This window comes from Anopheles arabiensis, chromosome 2, assembly GCF_016920715.1.
Source record: "Anopheles arabiensis isolate DONGOLA chromosome 2, AaraD3, whole genome shotgun sequence".
Lineage (NCBI taxonomy): Eukaryota > Metazoa > Arthropoda > Insecta > Diptera > Culicidae > Anopheles > Anopheles arabiensis.
The window spans coordinates 87,704,827-87,724,536 of NC_053517.1; the positions used below are offsets into that span (position 1 = coordinate 87,704,827).

Genomic DNA, 19,710 nt, shown 5'->3' on the forward strand with positions numbered 1-19,710 from the left:
TCGTCGAATCGGCCCCAAACCGGGGAGGAGGAAGCAATCTGATCTCGGGCCACCGGAAGGAAAAAAAACCGACGAAGTGACCTGTTTTGTTTAGCCTCTAGTACGTTTCGTTGGGAGACATTGGGGGTAACAACAGTCACTGAAACAGGCCAAATCCCCCACTCATGTTTTGTCATTGCTGGTGGACTATTCTAAGGCTACTTTTGTCTTTTTCTTTACTCCCCGAATTGGTTAATTTTTGAATCCTCGCCTCATTCGATGAACTTAAGTAGGCCTCGCTAACATCATCGCCCCAAGGCAGTACTGTACTGGCGGAGCGTGTGTACGCTCTGGCGAGTGTGTTACACAGCATTTAACCCAAAAAAAGCCGAAGGAACGCCTTGCGAAGTGGTGGTGTGGAGCAGCGAAGGAACTGTGTGTGTGCGTGTGTGGCGGTGGGTGGTGCTGCGCATGTGTGGGGAATTGTGAGGAATGGGTGGAATGCGCACGGAGCACGATATCGAATGATAAAACGAGCGAAAAACGAGTCCACCAACATCACCACGGACAGAGGATGTAGGATGCCCCAGCCCCGGTCCGTAAAATCATGTAAAATGGGAAAGGCAGAGGTGAAAGGAAAAGTGTTGTAGTGGGGGAGGCTTTTTTTTTGTAAAATACACACACACGCACACCCTTCTGATGTTGTTTGGCGGGCGGGAAAGACACACACCTTCCTGCCTGGATCTTCATTAGGGCCAAAGGTGATGGTGGGCGCGATTGTGCGTAATGCTTGCTGTTGACCCGTGCCAATAACCGTTTTTCCTATAGACAGGTTGTAGAGGAATGCGCTAAATAAGGGCCTTTAAAAGCTGTCAAACGAAATGGCACTTCCGCTTCCGTACTGGGAATGAAATACTGTGATAACTGCTCAATTTATCGTAAATATCATCAGGATCATCAGGCGGTCGTGCTGAAAATTGTTTAAATATCTTCTTCCTAAGGATTGGTTTTGTATCAAAGATTGTCAACATTTGTACATCCAATACACTAACAAAATGCAAGCATATCAGGACATAATATTAACAATTTTCCCTCTTTCTTCTCATTTTAGGTCGCGTTTTCGTCGTATTATTACTACAAAAAAGCTGAGTAACTGAGTGTGTGTCTGTGTGTATGTCTGTGTGTGTGTGTGTGTGCGTGTATACATGTGTTGTGTACACCGAGCCCGAGGAGCGATACCACGTGAAGCACGTGAAGAAAGACCACCGAAAGCCTGTGCACGAGGGAACGATGCGTTCTTCTTCCTGTCCAGCAAACGACGAGCGAGTGAGGCAAACGGTGCGCCTAATAAACGTAAACAGACAAACGGCAACCGAGTCAAACAATCATACACCTGTGCCGGTGTAAGCAGCCCCGTAGGAGCGGGCTGTAGTGTGTACTCCCAAAACGAACGAAGACAAATCAACGTCGTCTCGGCCGGGGCCAAAAGGCAAGCGAGATAAGCGACGTGCGGCAAACACATTGCAGGACATATCGTGCGAAGAAGCTAAGATAGAGAAAGAGAGAGAACGATATATATTACAGATACAGAGTTTACAGCAAGAAACTTTTGGCGATCAGCGTCTTTACGTCCCAACTCCTCGCTCGCCCGCGCGTGATCCACGGGTGGGTCACAGTGGTGTGTGGTGTAGGTGGTGGTAAAAAAGTGTGCTGCGCGGTGCGGTGTACCGAGTGAGAGTGTGTGTGAGTGTGTGTGCCCGATCGCGTGGTCCTTCTGCTAGGGCCGATTTTGCTAACTTATATGTGCAAGTGTCACGGTGCAGCGGGAAGAAGTCGCGGCGGTGGTAATGGTAATCGTGCTGACGAGCGTGCGCCCATACGATTCCACTGTTTGCACTTGTATGTAAGCGCAACGGGACAGCACCGGGCAACCGATCGCGCGACCGTGCGCTAATCGCGGGCCAAACCCTGGCAAAACAAACACCGGCCCCCACCAACCACCCCACCACCCCACACAGAGAACAATGTCTCAGAAGAGCCAGAAGCGCACCAACCGGGGCGAGAACGATGGGCCGCCCCCGATCAAGAAGCGCAAGGGGCGGCCCCCGGTCTCGTCGTCCGGGCTGGAGGACGACAAGGACTCGCCCGCATCGAACGGTGGCGGCGGCGGCGGTGGCGGCAGTACCGCGGGCACTAGTGCCGGCTCGAGTAGCGGCGGCGGAGCAGGAGGAGCAGGAGCTCCGACGACACCGACGAAAAATTGGCAGCCGCGCTCGGTCATCGACTGCAAAATGTCGAGCATCTACAATCGCACCGCGCCCGAAGCGCCGGCAGAACTGTTTAGGTAAGTCGGTGGTGGCGAAGATTCTTGTCTCTTGGTATGGTAAACCCTCCATTCCCCCCGCCCCTTGTCCCTCCCTACACCATAATTGTTTTGTTCGCAATCATCCAACCGCTTGCAGGAAGGACCTTATCAGTGCCATGAAGCTGCCGGACTCGGAGCCGCTCGCACCGGACGAGTATTGGGTCATCAACGACCAGTGGAAGCAGGAATGGGAGCGGGGTGTGCAGGTGCCCGTCAATCCCGATTCGCTGCCCGAACCGTCCGTCGCTACGCTGCAGGAGAGCTACTTCAAGAAGCGGCATGATTTCAAGCTGTAAGACAAAGAAAAAAGAGACCCGTCTGCGCCCTTGAGTACCCACGATACTAATGCCGTTGGTGTTGGCGCTTTCCACCCTTATCGCAATTTTCTTTGCAGACCGAAAAACAAATACATTCGGATAACGAAGGACGAAAACTTTACCCATGACCAGCACTATCTCTCGAACACGCCCGCCATCGCGGAGAACGTGTGCTACTACGATCTGGACCAGATCGATGCGGCCTGGCTGAAGGTGCTGAACGGGGAGCGCAACCTGGCCGGCTTGGTGCCGGTAACCGACGAGCAGTTCGAGCGCGTAATCGAGGAGCTGGAGGTCTGTGTCGCAGCAAACGAGTCGCGTTCAAATGCGTATCGCCCACATGCTAATTGGTTGCGTTTTTTCATCATCTTCTTCTACAGGGCCGATGCTTGGATAAGATCCAGGCAATCATGAAAACGGAGGAAGGGCTCGGAATTGAGTACGACGAGAATGTCATTTGTGACGTGTGCCGCTCGCCGGACTCGGAGGAAGCGAATGAAATGGTGTTCTGTGATAACTGCAATATTTGCGTACACCAAGCGTGTTATGGAATAACAAATATACCATCTGGTAAGTAAGAGAGGAGAGAGAGAGAGAGAGAGGGAGTCTGTGACTGAGATAGTTTGTCGGCGATTGTAATAGGCATCGCAAAAGGCTCGAAAGCACGCCGAAATGGGCGAATGCCACGCTCAACGAAAGCTGGACATAATGTGCTAATGGAGTCATTCTTTTCTCCTCGTTTTTCGATCGCAGGTCAATGGTTATGTAGGACGTGCTCGATGGGCCAGAAGCCGAAGTGCGTACTGTGCCCGAACATGGGCGGGGCGATGAAGTCGACGCGCTCGGGGCAGAAGTGGGCGCACGTGTCGTGCGCGCTCTGGATCCCGGAGGTGAGCATCGGGTCGGTCGATCGCATGGAACCGATCACGAAGATCTCCAACATCCCGTCGAGCCGGTGGGCGCTGGTGTGTGCGCTGTGCCGCGAGCGGGTCGGTGCCTGCATCCAGTGCTCGGTGAAGACGTGCAAAACGGCCTACCACGTGACGTGCGCGTTTCAGCACGGGCTGGAGATGCGCGCCATCATCGAGGACGAGAATGCGGAGGACGGGGTGAAGCTGCGGTCCTACTGCCAGAAGCACGGTGAGAACAAGGGCAAGCGGGACAACAGCCGGAACAACACGAAGAACGCGACCGGCTCGGGCGTGAGCGAGGACGAGGCGGGCAATGCCGGCGCCGGTACGAACGCGGCGAGCGGAGGGGGAGGTGGCGGCGCGAGTACCGGCAGCGGTGGCAACACTGGCGGCGATGTGAAACGGCGCAAGCGGAAAGACATGACGTCGGAGGAGCGGAATTTGGCCCGCGCCGCCCGCCAGCAGGAGATCGAGGCCGAGTTCGACAAGCACGTGAGCGTGAAGGACATCAGCTGCCATCTGCTGGACGTGGACCAGGAGGGTATATACCATATCTACAACTACTGGATACTGAAGCGCAAGGCGGGACACAACCGGCCGCTCCTGCCGCCCAAAACGGACGAGGTGGACCCGAACGCACAAAACCAGGAGCAGGCGGAGATCGAGAAGATGAAGACGTTCGTGCACCTGCGGCAAGATCTGGAGCGGGTGCGCAACCTGTGCTACATGGTGAGCAGGCGGGAGAAGCTGAGCCGATCGTTCTTTCGCATGCGCGAGCAGACGTTCAACAAGCAGGTGGCCGCGCTTACCGCCTTCCGGAGCGGTAGCGGCGGGGCCGGCGAGGGCGCTACGAACCATCAGCGGAGCGGGTCGCTGCTGTCGCACGTCGATCCGACGATGCTGGAGGCGATACTGCACGCGAACCATGGCCCTACGATATATGATAGACTTTACTCGTGTAATTCCGTTAGTAGTACAATGCCGACCCTGGACGAGATGGTGGTGCGCATCGTTTCGGGTGTAAATAGTAGCAATAGTGGTATTAGTATCAGTGGCAGCAGGGACGGGAAGAAGGCGACGGCGGCGGCGACGTCGGCTGCGGCGGCTGCGGCAATGGCGGTCGCGACGACAGCAGCAGCAAGTGCTAGTGCAACCGTTGGTCATAACGGCAGTGCGGGTAGCAGTAGCAGCAGCAGCAGTGGCAGCTACAGCAGCAGTAGCAGCAGCAGCAGCGGCAGTAGTAGCAGTAGCAGCAGTAGCAGCAGCAGCAGCAGTAGCAGCACTCCCGCCAACAAGCAAACGTCAAAGGCGGTCAGCAAAAAGCAGACCGACCCGCTGCTCAGTCACGAGCAGCAGCCGGGCAAGAAGCTCGCGGGCGATGTGAACGGTGTGCGGCAGCAGCAGTCCGTCGGTGGCAATCAGCGTACCAAAAACCAGCTCGCCGCAGCCAAGCGGCAGCAGCCGCCGTACATCAATGGCACGGCGGGGAGGCGTAGCACGAGCAACAGCTCCGCGTCCGAGATGGAAAACGACGACGACGATGACGACGACGGAACGCAGCGTGCAGACAAAACGAACACCAAGAAGAAGCCCCGCCAAACGAAGGTCGTGGAGCAGAAGCGGCGGAAAGCAGCGTCCACCGCCGGGGCAGCAATCACTTCGTCGGCAGAAAAGTCCAGCGCCCGGAGCATCGACGATAGCTCGAGCGACGAGGAGCGGCCCGAGTCGCGGCTTCGACCGTCCAGCGAACGATCCGGGACCGGTGGAGCGGCGAAACTTGCAAAAGCCGGTGCTGGTGGTGCTGCTGGAGCGGATAAAATGGCCACTACCACCACCACCACCGCAGCCGGAAGTGGCCGTGCAGCGGGGCATGCGAAAAAGGACTTCCGCAATCAGTCGCTGCGGCAGATGGAGCGCGAACTGGCCGACGATCGGCGCGCAATGCATTTAACCGACGATGACGATTCCAACGACAGCGACGAGCTGATGCATATACGGCCCGGCAGTGGCGGTACCGCTGGACGCAGCGGTACAGCGGCCAGCGCGACCAGTGCAGCCGGTAGCGGCGGTGGTAGCGTGCCGAGCGCTCGGGGGAAGAAAATACCCGACATCTACTCGGACAGTGATAGCACGGACAGGGATAAGACGGACCACACGGCCAGTGACTCGCAGCAGCATCCATTCCGCACGAAGGCCGCCATGAAGGAGTTCAACCTGCAGCAGGAGGCGGACCGAATGAAGCAGAAATCTCCTACGAAGGCGGGCCGAGCGACGAGTGCCGCCGCCGGTGGTGGGTCTGTCCCGGCAGCGACAATGCCGACCGTTACCTCCATGGCATTGCCCGTGGCTACGCCGACTTCTGCCCTGCCCGGTGCTAAAGTATCATCCTCCACGAAGCTAGCAACTGCTGCAACAAGCGCCTCCTCCACCTCCGTTCTGCCCGATACCGCCGGTTCGAAACGATCGACCGCCAGCACGGTTGAACAGTTTGCTCCCACGAGCAAGTCGGCAGCGGGCAGCAGAGCGGGTGGCAGCAGTACCAAAGAGGGTCATACCGGTGGCACGAAGAAAAAGCAAGCACAACAGCCCACAGCGGAGAAGCCGTCGGATGTTTCCAACACCACGACGACAAGCAGTTCGAGCGGTCGGTCGGGAGCGTCGACGAACAGTAGCAGCACCGGAGCGGCTTCCTCGAAGAAGATGGAGTTCTTGGCCGACTTTATGGTGGTACCGCAGCGTGAGGCAGCTAAAAAAGCGGCAGAGAATATGATGAAAACAAGCAGCGGAACCGTCGTCAGCTCAGCGTCCACCGGTGGGTCTGCGTCGGCCGCCGTTGCAAGTGTTGCAAGCACGAACTCCTCCTCCACTGCTGCGTCGTCTAGTGCGGCGCTAATCAGTGCCGGTACGGCAAGTAGAAAACAGGTGCCGCAGGTCGAACGTGAAGCCGGTAGTAGCAGTAGCAGCAGCAGTAGTAGCAGCAGCAGCAGTACCAGCAGCAGCAGCAGCAGCAACAGCAGCAGTGAGGGCAGCGCTTCGACAGTCAGTGTGGTGGGCACCGGCAGTACGAAGGTCGACGGCGGTGGCGATGCCGATCTTGTGCCGCCGGAAGGTGTGAGCAGTAGTAGTAGCGCAGCAAACAATCAGCAAAAATCTTCCATCGTAAGCAATACTAGCGGTAGCGGCGTGGGTAGTGGTAGCAATCGCAATCGAAAGGAGGCGGAACCGAAGGTGGGCGCGACGGCTGCCAGTGCGAGCGGGAAAGCAAACAAGCGCTCCACTGGTGCTAGTGCCACGAACAGCAAAGCCAGCAAGCCGAAGGAACCGGCGGCTGACAGTGTCGCGCCGAAGGTGGACGCTAAAAGCTCGTCGTCCGCTGCAGCTGCAGCTCGTAACAAATCCAAAGAACGATCTACGGGGACGGACAAACCGCTTAGCGGAACTGCAAGCTCGACGGCTGCTGCTGCTCGGTCGACGGCGACCAAAGAGCAGCAAAAGGCAAAAGATCGGCTCGCGGACAATGCGTCCCCGGTTCCCGTGTCGGCGGAGAAAGCGACCGTCGAGAAGGGCAAACCGGCTAAGGAGGCGAAACAGAAGCGCGAAGTACAGCCCGAGATTTTCGCCTACGTACCGCAGCGGCAGGCGGCAAAGAAGGCTGCCGAACACATCAAGAGTGGTCTTGGCAAGCCGTCCGGGGCAGAGCAGGCTGCTGTTAGCGACGAAAAGCTACCGATGGTCACGCCGACGCCAGTGGCACCGTCCAAAGCAAGCGCGGGCACGAAAGTGGCCGCCAGCAAAGCGAAGGACGACCGCAAGTCCAATGCGGCAGCAGGTTCAAGCTCTTCCAACAGCTCCAGCTCGTCTGGCGGCAGCAGCTCGTCGTCGTGCTCCAGCTCGAGCAGCTCTGGTTCGGAAAGCGAAGACGATGACGACGAGGAGGAGGAGGAGAAGAAGAAGAAGGACGAGGCCGCAACCGGCCCGGTGGGCAAGAAGCCGGCGACAGCCAGTAGCCGCTCGAAGGCAACGACGGCAGCAGCTCCGTCGGCCAAAGCGAAGCAACCGCCGCAGCCAGCCCAGCGGACGGTCAGGCAGGAGGTGTTGCCCTTTCTTGACAAGGGTCCAGCACGGTCCGTGTCCGAATCGTCGAGCTCGTCCTCGTCGTCGTCCTCGTCGGGATCCTCGTCCGACAGCGACAGTGACTCGAGCAGCAGCAACCAGAGCAGCCAGGAGGAAGCGAACGACACTTCGGTGGTGCCGCCTACGCCGGCAGCGAGTGGTGCGGCGGGTCGTAACAGAAGAAAATCAGTGTCTGCCGCGGTTAAGCAGCAGGATGCCGTCAGTCCCAAGAAGCCAACGCTCGCATCAGGCACCAACAACAGCCGAAAGGGGCCGGCTGCCAGTGGGAGAAAATCTTCCACCACCACCACCGCCAGCAGCAGCCTGTCCGACGCCGAAGACGCAAAGGATCTGCCTTCCACCGCCGCCGGCAGCAAACAAACCGCTGCCAAAGCGGGCAAGGAAACGGCAAACCGTAGCGGCAAAGAGAAGCAAGAGAAACCCGCCAAAGGCAACGATGAAGAGTCTTCCGTTCCTGTTGCTGACGTTACTGGCGCGGTTGGGGCTGAGAAATCGATCGCAAATCGTCGAAACTCGTACCAACCAGCAGCAGCATCGCTGTTGCCCAACGAAACCCCACTCAAACGGGGTGGCCGCCGTCAGTCCGTGTTTGTTAGTGCGGGCGATTTAGAGGAGAAGCAAAGGAAATCGTCCCTTGTGCCACCGGAGGTACCGAGCAATCGTAACGCTAGTCGCAGAAAGGCTAGCGAGCTGGCGGAGACTGAGAAGCAGGACGATTCGCATGCGGAGTCGAAGAAATCGGCCAAGAAGGATACTGCTGACGCCGCTATGGAAAAGGAGGCAGTCCTCGAGGATACGATATCTTCGAAGCGTCCTCTTGGCGACGAACAGCAATCGCCAGTGGCACGGAAACGCCGCAGTCCAAAGCTGTCGAGCGAAGCGGAAACTGCCGCCAGTCCTTCCGTCGGTGCGACCGAGGCTAAAGAACCGCTCAAACCACCACCGACCGAAGCAGAGGACAAGGAAGCACAAAAGGAGTTGGAGAACAAGAGCCTTGGTTCTTCGGTTGCTGGCAGCGATGCGATATCTTTGCTCACCGACGAAGATTCAGCCGATCAGCGCAAAGTTAAGGAACAGATACTGGCAGCAACACCCACCAAAGCGGATGCTGATCAGGTGTCGCCTTCTTTGGAGGGAGGTAGTAGTGCTGTGGTGGCGAAAGAAGAGGAAAGCAAACCAACGAAGAGCATGGAGATTATCTCTCTGGTGGATGATTCACGTTCCAACGACGATGTCGTGGTTATCGAGGATGCCAGCAACGAAGCGAAGGTTGTTGATCAAAAGCCTCCCGACATTGCTAGTGCTGCGGCTGCCGCTGGAGAACAGAAGGTGGAAGGAGGAGAAGCAAAGAGCATCCCTGCGGAGAGTGTACTCGATGCAAAACCGTCCCTGGACAGTGCGGGCATACTGAAGGATTCGCAGCCATCGCAGGTCGTTGTGAAGGAGGACGAGCAGAGCAAGAAGAATACGATACCGGTCGAAACGCCTGCGCTCCCAACGGTCACCGCACAGCCGACGTCGTTCGATAATGCTGCCTCGCTGCAGTTGAACAGCAGTAACAGCGGTGGTGCACCCTTCGAAACCACGTCCGGCGTGTGTGACGGAAGTGCATTCGGGTCATCGATTCAAGCCGCTGGCAATAATAACGCTTCGAAAGATGACGGTAGTAGCGGGGCGGCGAGCGGTGGCGGACTGCTGGGTAATAGTGACGGTGGTACACCGTCCATCTTTGACCTGCTGTTGCCGCAGGACAGCTCCGTAACGGATGACACGTTCGAGCTGAACCAGTCGCTCAACTTTCCCTTCATGGAGGATTGCAAAGAGGACACGCAGCGGGAAACGCTCAACCTGGTCGAGAAGCTGCGGCAGAAGTACAAGAAGTCCCACGGAACGGCCAACACGAATGCGGCCACCGGCACACCCCTCGGCAGTGATCCGATGAAGGCGATGAACGACGTCGGTGCGGCGGACGGTAAAAAGGACAGCGATATGATGATGCTGGACAGTGTGGTCGCGGCGCAGGTTACACCTACCACCACTCAGGCCCCCCTGCTGGTGGCTGACTTTGTGACGGAGCGCTCGAAGCAGGACGGCCTTCCGCTGGAATCGTCCATCGGCGACACACTGCTCGGCGGCAAGGACAAGCTGCAGCCCGACCTACAGTACGGTGGTGCGTTCAACAAGTACCACCCTGCTGGCGGTCCGACGGCTGGAAGTCCGCTGGATCAGCTATCCTCACCGATGGCGGCGGCGGGTCCCGGTGGTATGCAGCCTGCCGTGCAGCAACCAACGCAACAGCAACCGCCAACCAATCAGCTGCAAGCGCTCAGCCAGCAATCGCAGTCCCAGCTGGGCAGCAAGAGCGCAAAGGAGGACCATCTCGACCACCTCGCGTCCAGACCGTCGGACGAGCGCTGGGTACCTCCATCAGCGGTACCGTCGGCGGCGGTGTCGACGACCGCCGCGTCCATGCTGCACCATGCGCTGCCCACCTCCGTTGGCAGCTCGATGGCAGCAGCGGCAACCTCGGGCGTGCTCGGTGGCAACACCGTTTCGACGGCGCAGCTCGCCCAGAACTGCATGGAAGCGGCTCGCCTGCTCAACAGCCACCAGACGAACAACAACAACAACGTCAGCGCACTGGACAGCGAGAAGACGCACGGTGCGGCGGGACCGGCTACCGGAGGCGGACTGTTCGATGGCGGTGCCATGACGAACCATCTGCATCCGTCGATGCAGCAGCAGCTTGGCAGTAGCAACGATCTGAACCATCATCACCATCATCATCAGCAGCAGCAACAGCAGCAGCAGCAGCAACAGCAGCAACAACCGCACCATCATATGCACAATCCACTCTCTGGGCTGGACTTTATGCAGGGCATGAAGGTTCCGAACCAGAACGAAGCTACCTCAATGATGCTGTTTGACAATATGCAGCAGCGCCAGCATCCCTCGCCGCAGCAACCGGTCGGTAGGCGGGGCTGGAATCAAGCGAACGATGGGCTGAACTCGATCGAGCAGCAGCAGAAGAAGCAGCACGAATGTGCGGTCATGCAGGAGAAGGAGAACCTGCTGCTGCAGAAACAACAGCAGCAGCAGCAGCAGCAACAGCAGCAGCAGATGGCAAACAATAGCCATCGCAAGCTGAACGATCTGAACAGCTTCATGGACATTCAGAACACTCCGTCGATGGTGAATCAACAGCAGCAGCAGCCCGGTGGGCCGCCCTCCATTAACAACAGCAACACGCAGGGCACGCCGAACAATGTGAACCCGATGCAGCAGCAGCAACAACCGTACGGTTTTGCGGCCAACGATCCCCATTCCGCCCATCATCAGCAGCAGCAGCAGCAGCAGCAACACTACCCCGGCGCAGTTTCACTATTTCCGCCGGCGAGTGTTCCGGTGCCGTTTCCTTCACCCGGTGCCGGGCTATATCCGCCCAACTTCGGTAACGCCGGCTATCAGCAACCGACGCCACCGCAGACGACCGTCCCGGGTGGCGGGAAGCCGCATCAACATCAGCACCATGCGCCTGGCGGTGGCCTCGGGGTCGGTGTGCCGACGATGGCACACCACGGCATGGGGTTGGGCGATGCAATGGTATCGCCGCATCGTGGCACTGGCGCTCAGGCAGCGGGTGGCGCCCAGCAGCAGAAGCAGTTGGACCAGATGTCTTCCCCACTGTCCGGGATGGCCGTTTCACCCAACAAACAGCAGCAGCAGCAGCAGCAGCAGCAGCAACAGAGTCGACAGCCAACGCCCACCGACCAGCAGCAAAACAGTTACCTGCTCAACAGTAGTGGTGGCAATGGTGGTGGTACTAGCAGTGGAGGCAGCACACCGCGCACTCCGCAGCATCGACGCACACCGCAGCGCCACAACCATCAACTGCCGCCGGGACACCAGCCCGATGTGGCCGGAATGGACATGCTGGTCGGTGTCGGTGGCCACTCGTCCTCGAAGAAAAGCCCAACCAAGTCGTCCCGCTCGTCGTCGCGCATCCAGAACCAGCAGCAGCAACAACAGCAGCAACCTCCTCCGCCGCCGCCCCACCTGCAGCAACTGCATCCGGCGCATCACCATCATCATCCGCTGCTCATGAGCGACAGCAATGGTGCGAGTGCGCTGGCCGGAATGGTGCATCCATTGAGCCACCAGCTGAAATCTCCACCGTCGGTGACGGCCGCCGGCGCGAAGTCGCTCAGCCCGGGCAAAAGCCCCAAGACAGCGGCGGCCGCCGTGTCCGCCTCGGTGTACGAGATGCAGAAAGCGATCGGTGGCGGTGGCGGCCTGGTTCCGCCACCAATGTCGTCGGGCGCTAGCGGCAAAGGGCCGAAGGGCGGTGAGACGACGACCGGTAAACCGGGGCGGGGTCGTGGTCGAGGCCGTGGCAGACCGCCCGGCTCGGGACGGCAAGCGCAGGCGGCGAGAGAAGCAGCTGCAGCGGCCGCTCTGGCTAGTGGCGTTGGTGGCGCCGGCACCGGTATGGGACGCGGTGGTGCCAACAGTCGGCAGCAGCACACGCACGGTTCGAGCTACCATATGGGACAGCTGGGACCGGGGTCCGATTTCGGGTGCTTCGGCAGCGGCACGATACACAGCAAGATCATCGGCACGGTGTACGATCTGGACTTTGACGAGGTGATTGACTGTGGCAAGCTGCGCGATATGCGCGACCGGCGCCGTTCGACCGATGGCCGGTCGGCGGATCTGTCGGGCGCGAACGTTGGAGCGGGCGGCGGTGCTGGCCAGGGTGGATCGGGCGGTGTGGCCGGCGGTCCGGATGCAAAGTCGAGCCGTGGCAACAGTGGTAGCGGTCCGAATGCGGGCTCCGGCGCTGGAGCGGGCGGTAATGCGAACAGCGCGTACGGCGCGACGGCCACCAGCGTGGCCGCTAGCTCGCTGCCCGATATGGCCGTACTCCCCGGCCCGGTGGACATGCGCACGTACAACAGTGGCTTCGATTCGTCCAGCAACACGGACGCGTACAACAACCAGCTGCTGGGAGTGTTTGCTAGCGGTACGGCCGATCAAACGCTGGCCGACATCGACGAGGACATGGAGAACGAGCTGCAGTCGGCACTGAAGGCCGACACGGCAAGCAACCGGTCGGCGGCAGCAGCTGCCGCCTCGCTTGCGCAGACGAACGTCACGACGAACAGCACCGTCAGCACCGGTTCGGCCTCCTTGCTGGCCGCTGTCACAGCGACCGGTAACAGCCAGAGCAGCAATAGCAGCAGTAGCGTCACATCCGATTCGAACGCAGCCAACAGTCAGCTGAAGGCAGCAGGATCCATGCCAGCGGGTGCACCGTTCGTTCCCTCCGGTACGCCACCGGCGACTGCGGCCGCTCTACCGTCCGCAGTGCTGAACGAAGAGCCAATGATCGAGCAGCCACAGGAGGAAACGAACGATTCGGACAGCTTGCAGCCGCTTGCGCCAACGCAACAGCAGCAGCAGCCGCTGCTGCACAAGATGTCGTCGCTGGCGGACTCGCGCAATATCATGAAGTTGAAGATAAAGGGACCGTTGGCGCAGCTGGACAGCAGTGGAGCTTATGGTGGCGGTGCCGGTTCATCCGCTGCGTCTGCAGCAGCATCGCAGCTGCAGCATCCATCCATCGGCATGGCGTCGTCCATGGGCGCGCAGATGGGTGTGGGCGGCACCGGTGGGGTCGGTGCCAGTGGCGTCGGTGGTGTCGCAGGCAATGTCGCTGGCATGGCCGCCGCTGGCGGGGCCGGCGGCTCGTCGAACTTGCGGCGCATGCGCAAGAAGGAGCTGCTGCGCCAGTACTGGAATCAGGACATGAACCAGGACGACCCGCAGGCCGTGCTGCAATCGGCGGACCATCATCATCTGCACCATCATCACCATCATCATGCACAGGGCATGTCGATGGGTGGCGCCGGGCATGGCAATCGCACTACGGTCGGTTTCCCGAAGGCGGTGGAATCGCTGGGCACGATGCCGACCAAGGACGACTACAAGGAGTACGGTGGCATCCACCGGAAGAAGCTGTCGTCGAACATGTCGCGTGAGCTGCGCCAGCTGGCATCGGTACCGCAGGGTGCCTCCGAGCATCACGAGCTCATGCTGGCCGAGCGAAGGCGTAGCGTGAGCGGTTCGGTCGGAGCAGTCCTGCCGGGAGCGTCGGGCGTTGCCGGTCCGAACGGATCGGCCATGAACCTGTCGATGGACGATGTTAGCGGCGTTGGTTTGGGCGGCGGTGCCGGCGTGGTTGGAGCCGGTGGTGGTGTCGGCAGCGGTGCCGGCGGCAAGCGACGATCGCGCAACAACCGGGCGAATGCGAATGCGACGGCCACCGTGACTGCCGTCAGCCAGCAGACGCCGCAGCAGGCACCGAAGCTCAAGATAAAGCTCGGTTCGGGCGGCATGGATGGTGGTGCGTACGGTATGGGATCGATGAGTGCAGGGCCGAGCGCGAGCAGCAGCCTGCGGCCGCCGAAGAAGCGCATGCTGGGCAGTGTGCCGCCCCCGAGCCTGGAGGATCTGAAGCGCGAGTACATGATGTACGCGGAAAACATAAGCTTCGAGGACGATGGGCCGGGCGGTGCGGCTGACGAGGACACGCTCGGTGCTGCCGGTGGTGATACTGGCGACGACGAACCGAAGGCTAAGAAGCACAAGCACAAGGACAAGGATCGGGAGCGCGATCGCAGCGGCAGTGAGCACAAGAAGCGCAAAAAGGAGAAAAAGCACAAGCGCGACAAGGGCGAAAAGAAGAAGGTGGAGATCATCTGCAACGCGGCAGTGTCGGTGGCCGGCAACGGGGACGACCAGGCGCAGCAACCTCCGCCGCGGATAGTGATTCGGTTGGGCGTGAAGAAGCCGGCGCCATCGGAAGAGCCGCACGCCCCCTCACCCCAGTCGCAGGCGGGTATTGGGGGCGGCAGTAGTGGGGCCACGCAGCAAGCCTCGCCCCAGAAGACGCCCGTCACTGATGAGCGAGCGGCAACGAGGAGCAGCGGTTGCAGCTCCTCGCCCGAGACGGATCCGCTGGTGATCGACCTGGCGGCCATACACAACACCAACAGCCGGGGTCAATCACTGCAACCGTCGCCCGAGATGGACCATCGCACGGCGGCGGCACAGGCCGCGCCGGCAGAGAAGCCGCTCATCACGCCCATCCGGCTGAAGCTGGCGCGCAACTCGGCCGGCGGTGGCTACGTGATGACGTCGAAGCAGAACGCCGCCCAGCAGCAACAGTCGTCCGGCGGCGGTGCGTCCGACTATGATTCCGGTTTGGGCGACAGACCAAACCCTGCCTCGGCGCACACGGCGAGCAGCAACGCGTCCTCACCGGCGATCGACACCGAGCGGATGGCCAGACAGCCGCCGCCCCCGAGCTATGCGGCCGGTTCGGTAGACCTAACCACGTCGTCCGCGGCGGAAGCTGCGGCAGCCACTTCGAGCAAGAACATGATCGAACGATTGCTTACGGCTGCCAACCTGGGGGACAGCTCACCGAACGCGTTCGAGCGTGCGATGGGCTTTGCAGCGGCCGTAGCCGCTTCATCGAACGGTGGTGCCGGATTGGGAGGCATGGGGCAGCATCACCAGAGTGGTAACCCGAGCGGCAGTATCGGTGGCGGCGTTGGTACCGGATTTGCAGCACTCTACGGCATGTCGGCGATGGGCAAGGCAAGCGCTACGAGCAGCAGCAGCAGCAGTAGCACCACCATGTCGTCCAGCAACAACACGTCCATGTCGTTCAAGAGCTTGCTGGACTTTGCGGCGAATACGAACACCAACTTCAGCACGTCCTCTACTGCCGGGCTGTTCGGTTCCGCCACGGCGCACCATCAACACCACCAGCAGCAACAGGTACCGTTGTCCATGAATCAATCCGCAATGCTACCGTTAGGGCTCGTGCCACCATCTCAACAGCAGCAACAGCACCTGCATCAGCACCAGCAACATCAGCAGCTAGTAGCGGGACTGCAATCAATAGTACCGACGTCCAACAGTACCGGCCCCAGTAACAACAGTAGTAGTAGTAGTAGTAGTAGCAGCAACAACAGCAGCAACACTCAGCAGCAAGCAAACACGCCCGCTAACAGTGCGGCGAAAAAGGACTGTGAGGTGCGATGACAGTACATGCTCTAGAAGGTGGCCTAATCGTAGTCGTGAACACTTGTTGCTGCACCACTACGCATTCAGGGTAGCCTTCGCAACTTGGCGCTGGGATCTGTTACTGCTGCTGCTTTACACGGCGGCTAACTTTCCCGCAAATAGGTGATAGGTTTTCTTTTCTATACCATTCGCAATACTTGTTTTTTTTTTTTTATCGTGCAATCGCAAAAACACACACACACAGATACTACAAAGTAGAAAGCTTTACTGTCAGTTGGAAATTATTTCACCAGATACATTCTAAATGTTTGCTTATAAGATTATAACGTTCACATACATACAATCGTGCAGACTGATTATCGTGATTTGTTTTTTGTATCGTTTTGTTTTTTGAAACGATGGCTGCAATCTGTTTTTGAGGATTGGCACAGTTTGCTGCAGCAACAAGTATTATCTTTTGTTCAAACTTTCAATCGTGCAAATCAAACATAATTCTGTTCTAAAATATTTTTGATATTTTTATAAAACTTCTTTATATTTTTGACTCCATTTTTTTACTGTGACCGCATTAAGAATGATCCCTTTTTTTAAACGCAACTGTTTATCGATACACCACACCTCACGTGTCCTTTAATGTTTTGTTAAGTTGTTTGGTGCTGCTAGTTGCAGTACAGTTGTTTGTTGCTATCGTCGCTCTCCTGGCAGTGTACACAAAGGTCGTGTTAATATTGTGCGAACAAAAAAGACTCCACAAACGGTCGAGATCCATGAACGTGCGTGTGTGTACTATGCGTGAAAGCAAAGCAAAGAGAGGAGCGTGCTGGCAAGGAAAAAAGGGGCAGAAGGGGCTAAACAAGATATTTAATTGTTACGAAAAACTCAACTGTACAGTATAAAATTGTAAAACATTTGTAGCGCATAGTTTAAATTAATTTAATCGCTTTAACTTATCCTTTTCGCGGGTGGGCAGTGGAAAAGAAGTATAGCAAGAGAGAGAGAGAGAGAAAGAGAGAGAAATAGAGTGCTGTGCTGAGTGGATAGTGAATGTGCTGATTGGTGCGGTATGTGTGTTTGTGTGTGTGTGTGTGTGGGGGGGGGGGGTGTAGGGTGCGTAAGGGCAGATATGCAGTATGCAAATGAACCTGTAACAGAAGGTTTGGATGATGGCGCTGGCAAGCAGGCAGGCAGGCTGTGTGTGTGGGTATGCGCATCGCGTTGCAATTTTCAGTTGTTTTTTTCTTCTGCTGCCAATGGTAGAACAAAACGGGCAAGCAAATACAAACAACCAGTTATCGAACATTCAGCATGATAAACTCAACAAAAGTGCATTATTTTTCTTTGAATTGATTACATTTTTCGTTTTTTTGGATGACATACAGGGTTTCCCCAGGAGTTCTCATAGTTGTGGGACACTTCCTTGACTCTTTCTTATTAGAACTTCATGAAATGGGAATTGGGCTCTATAGCACTCCTGTTGTACAAATCCGACAGGAATTTCCTGTTGAGCCTGTCCAAACAGAGTGCCATAGAGTGTAATTCCCGTCAAATGAAGTTCACTTCCTATTAGAAAGAGTCAAGGAAGTGTTCCACAACTATGAGAACCCCTGAAACCCTGTAATCTAACTAGTTTGTTAAATTTGTAGATGTGCATGCTGCAGTAACATTTCAAACAAACTTTTTTCATATTTTTTTTTCTTTACGAGAGCGTTCAATTACAGTCGTGTAAAACAGATAATAGTGTGAAGGAAATTCTAAACAAAAGGGTATACAAATTCAATCAGTTATGCGTGTGTGTGTTTGTGCGTCTGTAGGCAGGATGAGGCTTTCCAATGGTGGAAATTTGTCAATTAGTACCCTGATCCCCATCTCTTACGCTGCGGATGATAATCATTGTACCGATTGAGAAGTGTGCGCCATTACGAGAAAATAGTCACACTCTAACAGGCACCGCGCAACAAACTCTTCAAACCATCTTATAAAGGTCTCATAAACAAAGCAAGGAAAAGCGATGGGATATGTGTGCAGTAAACGGTTTAGTTTAGCGGAAAAACAAAATCACCGAATGGTATTAGTATGGGCTGTAGAACGTATAGGAAAGGCGCGACACATGGCGAACGGAAACTGTGACGAAGTGTGCATTGTATGGGTTGCTTTGCGCAAAACTCAGTCAGTGCTGCTGCCACACCAGACAGGGCATCGGAATAAGCTTTTGAGTGTACATATATATTTAAAACAAATTACAACAAAATAAAACGATGCTTTTGAACTGATACAAACTATTCAAAACGGAGAGAACACACGTTGACGAAGCGTAACTAAAAATCGCCACCACCACCTCGTGAGATCATTTCTTCGCGATCGATTCATTTCCCTTCTTGCAAAACAAGTACAATGATTTTCGTTATCCTGCGGGGAAGGATTATTCAGGGCTATTATTGTGTATTGTACTACAAATCGGGGAAAGGAGTTGAATTGCTTTCCTTCTTCTCCAGATGGAATGGAAAAAGAAACGATTTCGAAACAACTTTTTCAAGCACACAGGTATTCTTTTCATTGGTTTTGTTTTTTGTTGTGAGAATTGAATTTTGCAGTTGAATGTATATTATCATTGTCACGAAGGTAAATTATAGTTACAGCTGCTTTTTTTTGTACGGAATGAGTTTCTATTGCTTGTTTTTTTTTACATTATCCATTTTGTTATAACTCATCGCTAATTAGCGCTAGAAAAATGCATAATGCATTTCTTATTTTGGTGAACTACAAAATGCAAACCACGTACACCACATCTGCCAAAATCACCACAAACAAACAAAAAACGATGCAAAATATGGGGTTGAAATTGTAAAAATAAAAATAATACTGTACATAATGCCAAACAAGCCAGAAGTCAGAATATAAACACAGCAGTTCTCTTTAACAAATCACACACTTATTCCAGTCGAATTGAAAATGTACAACAAAGCGGTAATGGTTGTCGTTTTGTTTGGTATTTAAATTGAAGATAAACTACAAATAATACAAAAAACACACACATACCAACACACAAACACACATGCGCGTACTTTGAAACAACAACAACAAAAAGTTGGATAGCAAAAAAGAAAACCGTTAGATTTGGATAAGTGGGCGGACGGACAGAGGATGGCACAGGAGGGGAGATGCAGTACATCTGTTCTGTTTTCTGTTTTAAAATCGTTATTAATCTTTACACAGCAAGGTATAAAGACACGGCGAACAAACAAATCTCTCTCCTGCCAGCACAGCAGAAGCACACGCACAGAAAAGAAACACGTTTAAGCGAATAAAACGGTTATTTTTCACTGCAAGTAGGGAGATTAATGGTGGCGTCCGGTTTTTTGTTGTAACGTTTTTCACCACAGGCGGCTCCACCGAACCACGTGCGTTTGCGCGTGCGTAGATTGTTTTGCGCGTTGCCATGCAACCGTGCCCCCCCATGCCATGCCATGCCATGCTCGGTGGATCGGTGGAACCTTGACGGGACGGTGAACGGAGCGCGAGCAAAAAAGAGGGGTTTTATTGTGTCAAAAAAAGAAGGGGAAGTGAAGCAAAAGTTATTTAATTTATTTATGTAAAGCAAATCGTAGGATTAGACTAAAAGAAGATTGGAGCCGTGTAGGTAGTGGGTGGCGTATACATAATGCTTACTATATATATATACATACATATAGATATTCCTAGACATACTACCTAACTATATTCAGGGCGATGTGTCTCAAATGGACGGAACGGAAGCACAGAATAAAACATGCTTCAAAACCACCACCAAGTGATTGGTGCGGTGGGTTTGCTGCCACTGCTCCGCCTTCCCACACAACAGCACCGCCTGGTGGTTGATGAGGAGAAGAACGAAATACACGCGTGTATTTGAAGTTTGTAAAAAGTGTCT

General features: G+C 55.8%; 1 protein-coding gene across 5 annotated transcripts in view; it reads left to right on the forward strand.

The window, feature by feature from the left end:
* Positions 1 to 19,129, forward strand: part of LOC120897106 (mucin-19) — a 33,374-nt gene extending 14,245 nt beyond the window's left edge. For 3 of the 5 annotated variants that reach the window (XM_040301720.1, XM_040301719.1, XM_040301724.1), the window contains exons 2-6: positions 1,091 to 2,323; positions 2,442 to 2,636; positions 2,739 to 2,955; positions 3,042 to 3,231; positions 3,415 to 19,129. In XM_040301720.1, coding sequence (XP_040157654.1) covers positions 2,004 to 2,323; positions 2,442 to 2,636; positions 2,739 to 2,955; positions 3,042 to 3,231; positions 3,415 to 15,821 — 13,329 coding nt within the window. In that variant the 5' untranslated portion in view covers positions 1,091 to 2,003 and the 3' untranslated portion in view covers positions 15,822 to 19,129. Of the gene's footprint in view, positions 1 to 322; positions 575 to 965; positions 986 to 1,090; positions 2,324 to 2,441; positions 2,637 to 2,738; positions 2,956 to 3,041; positions 3,232 to 3,414 lie in introns of those variants that run through there. The other 2 variants (XM_040301721.1, XM_040301723.1) reach the window with 2 other exon arrangements.
* The last annotated feature ends 581 nt before the right edge of the window (positions 19,130 to 19,710 follow it).